Here is an 11,054-nt window from a genome sequence, read left to right as displayed (position 1 = left end):
GTGACTTTATCTCAGTCTCTGGCAAAAATGTCAGAGTATTCAGTTGCTGCTGCTGTAAAAGTGATAGATGGCAATATGTTAACAGTGCTGAAAGTTTGAAGGTACATTGTTTCAGCCAGCAGGGGGCAGTTGTTATGATGACAACAGGAACTTCCTGGGTTGACAGTTCCCCCACAAAGTCAATTAATCAAAAATGTTGAGCTACCCCCTTCTAATCAAGTATTGCAGTAATCGTGTTAATAGCATCAAATATTTGGATATCAGAAACATTCAATATGCAACATGAAAGGCACTAAGAAAGCTGCTGTTTTATACCAGGAGTTTCAGGTAAGTCTGGATGAACTCTCTCATCTTTGTTTCTGGGTCTTCTTCTGCTTTCTCCAGGATGCCTTAAAACAAGTTGTCCATTATCCCTCAATCACAGTTTCTTCCAAGAGTCTCAGTGAGGGAATTTACCAACTCTGAGGTCTGCATTTTCTGCAAAAAATGCTTCCACCTGCTGCTGGCTGAACTCCACTGAGTTTTCCACTGTAGAGAATTTCCAGTAAGGACAGGCATGTGTCAGAACTGGACAATTCCTTATCTATAGATTCCGAGATGTCCACCTTATCACTGGTGTATGTAGAGCAGGGGTGTCCAACTCAAGGGCCGGTGTCTTGCAGGTTTTACATATCACCCTGGGTCAACACACCTGAATCGAATGATTAGTTCATTACCAGGCCTCTGGAGAACTTAAAGACATGTTGAGGAGGTAATTTAGCCATTTAAATCAGCTGTGTTGGATCAAGGACACATCTAAAACCTGCAGGACACTGGCCCTTGAGGCCTGGAGTTGGACATCCCTGATGTAGAGGCTGCTCTTGGGAATTCGTCAAGGCAGTTTTTTTTGGTGGGTGTAGCGCCTTTGCTGCTGGAGGGAATCCATGTCTTTATACGAAATACTTCTCAGATCTTCATTATTGTACTCCAGAGTGCTGAAGTTTATGAAATTATAGCTAGATTTTTGTTTTATTACCTTAAAGGCTGGCAGAGAAAACTAATGACTGAAAAATGTTTGTAATCATTAACGTGCCGCCATGTTCAATACTGTTGAGATTCCCACATCACTACAGCACGGTGCTACAGTTTGAGTAACATTTAATTTAACTTACAGATTTTCCCTTTCCATATCTGAAAGCATTGTCTACCTACAAAACAAAGATCCAAACAAGGAACTTTGCTTTGGGACTGCAGTACATTTTCAAAAGTGGAATCATTTATCAAACTGTAAAAAGCTCTAAAATGGCTTTAAAAAGTAAGAGGTGAAAAGGCAAGTGGCTGTATTCAAATGACACACAAGTTTAAGAATGGAAATAGGAGGCCTGACTGGAAGAACATAAGATACTTAAGAAATGCTTAAGAACAACAGAGTTCTTAAGCATTTCTTTATTTGCAAATTGTGTTATGCTAAAATATTATAACTATAAGACTCAAAGCTCATTAGAACACATCTTTAAAAACATGACTTACAAAAACTACCCTTAATTCATTTCCAATTACTTCTTACTTAGTCATAAAAATAAGTTAAAGTTTTTACAGCTGAAAAATTCCTCAACTCAGGTCTAAATTATATTAACCTTTATATGTCGAAGTGCTTGCACGAATGGATATAAAGCACAAAATATAAAATGTAAAAATATAACAAATATTTATTATTGATATATTTCATGTCAAGGTTAAGACAGGTGAGCACATATGATCACTTGAAAAAAGTAATCAGTAACTAATTACTGATTACTTCCCCAAAAAGTAATCCCATTACTTTACTGATTACTTATTTTCAAAAGTAATTAATTACTTAGTTACTTTTTAAAAACACGATTTACAACCTGAATAGGTGATAAAGCAATAGCTCTTTCAGCCCAATTCTACTTTTTCTGCATAATCCATCATACAAAATGTAATCAAATGGAAAGGTCTCTTTTTAAAACTTGTTTTATTAGTTTTAATCTTTTAACTTTATGCATCAAGCAAAAATGTTATTATATGCAACATTCACTGACTGGAAGAAATTTGTTTAATATTTTAAACCTATTTTCTGCACATTCCAGCACATAAAATAAAATATTTTTTACACTCTCTCTCTCAAATAGATGTAAGTAAAACACAGCAGAAAATAAATAAAGTCAAAGACTAGCGGTCCTGTTGCTCTATTTTGACCTGTAAAGCAGGAGTGGGGTAGGCGGATGTTTGCCCTGGTGCAGGTGTGCCGCAGCGGTCAGTTGAAGAATCCGTGAGTTTCTCTGTGAGTTTCCCATTACGTCGTAGCGCACTCGGTGCTTGCTTGGAAGTTTAGGGGTTTTTTTTCGCTGTAAAAAGAAGTTTTCTTCCCACGCACAACGGACACTAATGTTTTTGTCACTTTTTATGGAATCAAACTCAAAATAAGGTCAGTACTTCCACGCTTTAAACGCTGCCTGCTCATACTCTCTCCTGCACTCGATATATTATCCATTGTTGATCTGCACACAGCTGTTGTCACAAACGTCGCACTCGCTTACGTCACTGTCATGAGACATCCTCGCAAAAAACTCACGGTTTTAGTAACGCAGCTTTCCTATGGGAAAGTAACGGTAATCTAATTACCGTTTTTGCAATAGTAATCCCTTACTTTACTCGTTACTTGAAAAAAGTAATCGGATTACAGTAACGTGTTACAAGTAACGCGTTACTGCCCATCTCTGCATATGATACATTCTGCAGACCATCTCCATTCTGATATTTGTACATGGAGAGATAATTTTTTGATACAGCTGCTTTGGTGAATATGAGTAGATATTCTGTACAACTGCTTTTTAAAGAACTAGGTTGTGCCTTGGAGTGCCACAGAGGCAAAAAGATCCACTGGGTTCCTTAAAATATTTTAATAGGATTTAAGACAGTTTACCCATTCAGGGTATGAAGACCTATAAATGCCCATTGCCTACTTAAATAGGAGCATTTTATTACTTTTCCAAATCAAGTAATAAAAGTGCCTCAGCCTGAATTGTTTTGTCATGTATTGGTCGTAATATTTTGATTATGTACCATTATTCTCTACACCTACAGATTGAGGGACACCAGTAGTTTTTGCTTTTCTTGGTTTTTTTCTTCTTGTTCTTATCTGGTCCAAAATTAGAAATGTTTTAACAACTAATACAAGAAAATATATTTAGTGAAATAAGATTACTGCATTGCATTAGGACTTAAATGCTGCCCAAATTTACACTGAGTTAAAATGAGTTTCTGTTTTAAAGGTTCTTGTGCAAATATATAGCACACTGATGTTGTTCAGACCTCATCAGAAGGCTGGGCATTTTCCTGCTTCACTGTTTCATCATCTTCCTCATTATACCCCTGTGAAATAAAGCAGAATTACATTCTTGAGTTGTCTGACATAGTCATATTTTCCAGTAACAATATAATGACTCTAATCTTTAGGCATTTTTAGGCACGCCTGTCTGCATGTTATGAAGTAACATTTGAAGGTAGAACTGTCTGTATATTTCTGTTGTGTCTTTTAAATGGATCCTTACCTGTAAACCAAAGTGCTGGTATCCAAAACACAAAGACCGTAATCATTGTTCCTCACTGTCTCTTTCTTTTATTTCTTCTATAACACAAGCTTTAAAAATACATTCACACCAGTGTCCTAGTATATGCAATAAGCGATTTAAGTCACAAGTCACATTTGCACACAACTTTTTCCTGTGATACCACACCCACACTGATAACACTTCGAAAGACATGATAGAAAGGCCGTATCGCTTCTCATCTGCGTGTCTGTGTTGCAATTAGAAAACATGACAAGTAAGAGTATATTTTTAAGTTGATCTTTTTAAGAGTATCTTTTAGTATCTTAAAGTACTTTGAGCAGTCATAAGACTTCAAAAATGGGCTGTTTTAAAGTGTAATTTTTTCCTGTGCTTGCTGATTACAACAACTTAAAAAATATAGATTACTATTCTGCTAGTTTTACCAGGTTCATGTCATTAAGTATACTTTGCTTTAATTGCTTTTTGGCATGAGGGACTGACAGGTCAGCCTTACAGATACATTGGCTATGAAGCATGCACGAAATATACTGTGAAGTCAACGTGTGCTATAAATGTGGATTCAAGTGTGATTTTATGAGGTTTATTGAAAAGTCTAGCACTGTGAATGCCAGTCCAATTTTGTCAAATGGAGATTCTTCTCTGTTGTTTCTTGTGATTGATTGGCTCTTTCATTCATTCATTACCCTTCATTTAGCACAAGGTAATTATACTAAAGAAATTGCATTATAATACCCAGAACATGACATTACCCTCATTTGGTGCACAGTTCCATCCAAAACTAAGGATAAAAAATGCTATCAATGAATAAAATTAACCATGAAAATAATGGGCTGTAGCTGTCTGTAGCTTTGGTGTGATGTTTTTGTTTTTGTTTTTTTAAAAAAACATGTCCATGAATGGAACTCAGTTTATGGATGGAATTTTTTATTTTATTTTGATAGTCAAAATAAGTCAGACATTTCTCCAAACTCAAAACTCCGCTAGGATTTAAATCATGTGAGATTTTTAGTTTCCATGAATTTTCAGCTTATTTGGTATTATTTATCATGGTTATTTAAACTACAGTAGAGGCACGTATCACACCACAGGATGAGAAGCCTGTTTGTACTGGAACTGCATGAGAAGGTACTCATTCCAGAGATTCCATCATGGTAAAGCTGGTTATAAGATTTGTGTATAAGGAAGGGTTGATTTACAAATGGATTATTCACAGTTGACTTTGTAATCCGTTTAACAGACTCACCATGTTTCCATCCATTTTTGCTTTTGCAACTGAAAAGACAAAAAAAAGATTTAAGTTCAGATTCCAAAAACAAAATTCTGATTTTTCCACCCTTTTGTTTACATATGACCATTCTCACCAGCTTTTGTCAATATGTTGACAATCAGAACAACCGTTATGAGTGTTGTCAGACTCACAATGACAACGATGAGCCTGCACCAGACTGGAAAAAGAATGAAAACATGAAAGTATATTTTAAAATTAATGCAATCTGAAGTTTGGTTTCCCACAGCAACTTTTACATCTATTTGTCTTCTTTAAATTAAACCAGTGGTTCTCAAACCCTTTACATCATTCCCCACATGGCAGGAAGAAACAAAAATAAAACAATGCCAAAAAAGCCTTGCTTCAACTTTATTTAGATAATAAACTCATTCACAATTGAAATCCTTCAGTAAGTTTCGTTTTAAACAAACAACTTTCAATTGCTTCATTATTCTGCACCACTTCTTCAAAAAAAGGAAACAAGTTAAGCAGAATGTGAACATGGCCAAACATGGAAAAATAATGTTCAGTCTTAGGCTGAAACTTGTGAACGTAGATGAAAAAATATATAAATTAGTGAGAGTTTAATACTATTCACTCTTGCCTGTTCTCACACAGCCTGTGTTTGATTGCTGTGGCGTGGCTGTAGGGGAGGCGGACGCACCTGAGCGGCATCCCTAATCATGCCTCGCCAGCTTAAAACAGGATTAAACTAGGTCCTGTTGTTGTTGTTGATGTGCATAGGCTGTAGCCGAAAAGCTGCAGCCGCGTGTGTATGTCGACAGCCGCAATAAGTGTACTGAAAAGTGCGAAAATGTGGTCGGGTCTCTCGTGCCCTAAAACTGGGTTTGTATGGAATCAGAACGATGCCACCTTGAAACGAAACCGAAAAAAATATTGAAACCGAAAAAAAATATTGTAACTGAAATAAATGTACTGAAAAATCTTGTATTGAAACCGAAAAAAAAATGTGATAGTGAAAAACAATTAATTGAAACTGTAATTTTTTTGTTTTCGCCTACAATTTTTTTTTTTTCAGTTTCAATCCATTTTTTTCGGTTTCAGTCCACTTTTCGGTTTCAATCCATTTTTTGGTTTCAAAACATTTTTCAGTTTCACTCTGCTGGCACTGTTTTGGCGTCCGGGGGCGCGCTGGGGGGGCAGGGATTCCGACCCGCAGTTATTTGCATATATTATAATGCTAACCAATGACTGGAGAAAACACTGACAACACGGCTGTGGTCACGGACAAACTCGCACGTGTCTGTTCGGGAATGGCAGATGCTGAGAGGTCCAGCGTTTACATTACCGACTATTTCAAAGTGACAGCCTGAGGTGTTCTTCAGTAAATTGGACTTCCGGACAGGAGGACCTGAGGCCCCACCGCATTATTTTTGGTAAGTTAACTGTGTTTGTAAGCTAATCCGTAATTTAGGTCCTTAGCTAGCTACCTAGATAGCTAAGATGAGCACTCAGCTGTAGGTGAAACTTGTTTTGTAAAGTTCGTTTAGCTAACCCGTGCAGGTGAATGAATTTACCCTGACTAAAGAAATCAAGAGAAACGCACCGGGCTGCTTAGTGACTAACCACGGTTACTGTACTTTTATTATGAGTATTATACTGTAAGAGTTACAGGTTGGACTCTGCTTCTGCTCCTGTGCAGAGCTGATTATTAAATATGTGCAAACAGCAGCATGTTTTCTGTCGCTTTCCACATGTGGAAGGACATTAACGCCAACTTTTAAAAACCTGGCACTTCAGTAACCCCTAATTAGTCAATAGCTACGGATTAAATAGCAACGCCCGATACTTATGTACTGAAACCAACTACTTCCGCTTGTCAGCTTAAGTTAAAATGTTAAATTTTTCCTCTGAATATTTTTTTAGCATTTTTTTTTCCTGAGTTTGTTACAAATATTCAGGTTAAAAAAATGTCCGAATTGTTTTTAATGAGTTATGTTCACAAAGTCACATGTGCAGTACTCTGTACAGCTTGCACCCTTTAGGACAAATCATTTGAAGCATTAATATTTCTTGTTCAATACCACTGCTGATAACACCTCCGTATGTTGTGACCAGGATGCAGCAGCAGACTGAACCTCGACTGAAACCTGCTCCATCATCTCATCTTTGCAGATGTCCATTTATAAAGCATCAACAACTCAAAGGTAAACATGATATTAGAAAATGTGTTAGTATATAAGGCAGGGGTGGGTAATTCCAGGCCCCGAGGGCCGGTGTCCCTGCAGGTTTTAGATGTGTCCTTGAACCAACACAGCTGATTTAAATGGCTAAATTAGCTCCTCAACATGTCCTGAAGTTCTCCAGAGGCCTGGTAATGAACTAATCATGTGATTCAGGTGTGTTGACCCAAGGTGAGATCTAAAACCTGCAGGACACCGGCCCTCGGGGCCTGGAATTGCCCACCCCTGATATAAGGCCTTTGAAACAAATAAAAAATAAACAGCTCATATGTCAGCTGTCGGCAGAACTGTAGGACTGAACAACTTCAGATCCCGAGTGTGTGAGGACAGAGAAGGAATCAGCTCCATTTCAGATATGAGAGATAAACTTTATATTTCAGTTTGTGATGATTCTGTTCTGTTTGTGATTACAGGAGCCGTCCTCAGATTCAGACCTCTGCACCACCCAATGACAGATCATCCTATATCTTCAATCTTTGTAGTAACTCCAAAATTAACTGAAGAAAACAGTACAAAGGTTAAAGTACCACATGTGCTGTCAGTGAAAGCTGCAGCTGTTTTATTGATAAATTTAAAGACAAAAGGTCAAAAGGATTAATCACCCCTGTAACTGTGTCACTATTAGTGATGCGCGAATCATGAATGAATCGTTCAATACTCGAGAATCACTTTACTGACTCATGAATCATGATTCACAAGTCCAACTGACTCATCCCTGTTGCTGTTAGCAGCAATGTATCTAGCTTATAATTAAAATTGTGGAGAAAAACACAACATCCAGTATCTTAACAAAAGAATTTCTGCTCTGAACTGGAAGAAAAAACCCTGAGTAGAAGCTCACATCAAGACAATAGCTCCTCCATTCACAGTAGCATCGCTCTGCTAACATGCTAACAGCACATTTGAGCTACTCACCCCCTCCCTCCTGTGCTGAATCATAGAGCGAACGAATCACTCACTCACTCCCTCCTGGCTCACAGCTTCTTCTTCTTCTTCTTCTTGGTTGCCAATGTTAAGGCGCTTTACCGCCCCCTGGCTTACAGCTCAGTGGACATTTAGATGAGAAAATATATATTTGACACATTTCAGGAAAATACTAATAAAATAAAAATAAACAAGATAAATGTTTATTAAGCAATTTTGATAGGAAATTGCTTAATTTTAGAAATGTATTTGCTGTTTTTTGCTCCATAAAATAGTTGTTTTCTTTTAGAATCACTCATCTTAGCAGTAGGATATACATGAAAATGTACATTTTTTGCACTCTCTGGTCAACTGAATGAAGCGCCTTGAGGCGACTTTTGTTGTGATTTGGCGCTATATAAATAAAATTGAATTGAATTGAATTGAACTGACTCAGTGAATCAAATGACTCAAAAAATCTGATTCACTTTGGTGAGTGACTCATTAAAACTCGATTCAGTAAAAAGAATCAAATTTACCATCACTAATGTGGTCATACCTGTATTTATGTTGTTTTCAGATGTTATTTCAAAGTTATTTTTAAATTCATAAAACTCTCTCTTGATTACTTACCTGTTGAAAGAGGGGTGAAGGAAAAAGCTCCACTTTGTTATTATATATTGTAACGCACACATAAAGACATAACTTGATATGTTGCTGTAATATTCAGAATGGCCACAGTTGCAGAGCACAAAGACTGTGATATTTTATATATGAGTTATCTCTATTGATACCCGTGATGTTGTGGATCCACTTCACTTTTGTGTGTTCACAGTTTTCAGGAGTCGAAATAGAGGAGTTATTATCTCCAGGTTTCTTTTCAGTGACTGCTAGAAAAGAATTGCAAAAGAAAAAAATCAACGTTGTAATAATAATTATTGTAAAAACCAGCATCTTCAACTGTGTCAACAAATTATCTAATCAAATGCATCAGATTGTTCTGTCACTTTTTTTTGGCATGTGAATAAATACAAATTCTGTAATTTGTAAATATAATCTGAAGTTATTAATTTCACACTGTAACTTTTGCAACAGTTCTTTATTATCTTTAACCAAACCGCATCCTTAATTTGGTGTCAATGATGATGAAATTGTCTTGTTTCTGCATCCTCAACTGAACAACAAAACACAACTCAATCAACTGCTTAATAAAAAACTGTCAGCCTGCCATCTGATATGACTTAACATCAAACAGCACTGTCAAAATAACCCCCAAAAATGTTCATATCAGTTTCAATGATTTTTGCTGCACATTCACTTGTTTACTAATTGACTGACACAAACCTGAATGCTTAAACCATCCTTCATGTCAGACTGTGTTGTGGTTTTACCTGTATTTGTGTTGTTTTTAGACATTGTTGTTGAATTTGTTTCTTCACCTAAATAAAAGAACAAAATTCAACCAAGTGTTCACTTGGAAACTGCACCTTTTCTAACAGAACATACAGATAATAAAGCTTCAGAAAATGGAAATGAATAAATACTTTCGGTAGTAATTAGTCACATTAGTTTAATTTTAATTTAAAATTCATAAAACTCTGTCTTAGTTACTTACTTGTTGAGCGAGGGCTGAAGGCAAAAGGCTCCATGATGCCATGCATTCTAACTACACACATAAAGTCATAAGGTGATATGTTACTATAGGTAAAATTCATTATGGTGACAGTTGCGGAGCACGAAGACCGTGATGTTTTTACATATGAACTATCTCTATTGACATCCGTGCTGTTGTGGATCCACTTCACTTTCTTGATGTCTTGATCACACTTTTTAGGAGTCGACACAGAACAGTTCAAAGTCACATTACCTCCATATTTCTGTTCAGTGACTGGTGAAAATGCATAGCAAAGAGAATGATTAACTTGGTACTCATAAGTATTCTAACATATCTATTGCACTGTAATGAACTCTAACAGCAATTTGAACTCGAAGATATTGAAAGTGTAAATACTCACTGACAACAACAGAAAGATCAATGAAATTAACAAGAGCAGGATTTCTCCCTGTGTTTTCAGGCACTGTGCAGGTGTACCGACCAGCATCCTCAACTGTTACCTTGGGTATAACCAGAGAACAGTCTGTGTTGACACTCAGTCTGTCTGACGTAACTTTTCCTCCAATGCTCATTTGATTAATAAGCTCTTGTTCAGCTGCGCCATTTGAACCAGTGAATCTCCAGAAGCTACACTTTGGACAAGGCAAACTGACTTTATTTCCATCTCTGACAGTTAAGGTCAAAAGACCCACTCCTCCCTGTGTTCCTGCAGACATGAAAGAGAAATGCCTGCATTACTATTACATATTAGTGTAGATATTTTTCAGATGTTGGAAAGTTTGCACAGAAAACAAAAAGCTTGGTTCTCATCTGTTCCAAGACTGATGAAACAAACACGCCTGTCTGCATGTTATGAAGTAACATTTGAAGGTAGAACTTTCTGTATATTTCTGTTATGTCTTTTAAATGGATCCTTACCTGTAAACCAAAGTGCTGGTATCCAAAACACAAAGACTGTAATCATTGTTCCTCACTGTCTCTTTCTTTTATTTCTTCTATTACACAAGCTTTATAAATACATTCACACCAGTGTCCTAGTATATGCAATAAGCGATTTAAGTCACAAGTCACATTTGCACACAACTTTTTCCTGTGATACCACACCCACACTGATAACACTTCGAAAGACATGATAGAAAGGCCGTATCGCTTCTCATCTGCGTGTCTGTGTTGCGATTAGAAAACATGACAAGTAAGAGTATATTTTTAAGTTGATCTTTTTAAGAGTATCTTTTAGTATCTTAAAGTACTTTGAGCAGTCATAAGACTTCAAAAATGGGCTGTTTTAAAGTGTAATTTTTTTCCTGTGCTTGCTGATTACAACAACTTAAAAAATATAGATTACTATTCTGCTAGTTTTACCAGGTTCATGTCATTAAGTATACTTTGCTTTAATTGCTTTTTGGCATGAGGGACTGACAGGTCAGCCTTACAGATACATTGGCTATGAAGCATGCACGAAATACACTGTGAAGTCAACGTGTGCTATA

The 11,054-nt window shown here is 36.7% G+C and overlaps 1 protein-coding gene across 1 annotated transcript; it reads right to left on the bottom strand.

Moving 5' to 3' along the window:
- Positions 1–2,774: 2,774 nt before the first annotated feature.
- Positions 2,775–10,794, bottom strand: LOC146372136 (uncharacterized). The gene is made up of 8 exons (XM_084954414.1): positions 10,483–10,794; positions 9,965–10,270; positions 9,565–9,837; positions 9,341–9,388; positions 8,744–8,839; positions 4,937–5,020; positions 4,819–4,847; positions 2,775–3,375 (listed from the first exon to the last, which is right to left on the bottom strand). The coding sequence occupies exons 1-8, from the start codon at positions 10,526–10,528 to the stop codon at positions 3,310–3,312; spliced, it is 948 nt and encodes a 315-aa protein (XP_084810540.1). The 5' UTR covers positions 10,529–10,794; the 3' UTR covers positions 2,775–3,309.
- Between the last annotated feature and the right edge of the window lie 260 nt (positions 10,795–11,054).

This window comes from Perissodus microlepis, chromosome 15 (genome assembly GCF_051167445.1).
Source record: "Perissodus microlepis isolate ML-2025 ecotype Zambia chromosome 15, ASM5116744v1, whole genome shotgun sequence".
NCBI lineage: Eukaryota > Metazoa > Chordata > Actinopteri > Cichliformes > Cichlidae > Perissodus > Perissodus microlepis.
The sequence above is the reverse complement of the archived record's forward strand: the minus strand, read 5'-3'. Positions and strand labels throughout refer to the sequence as shown.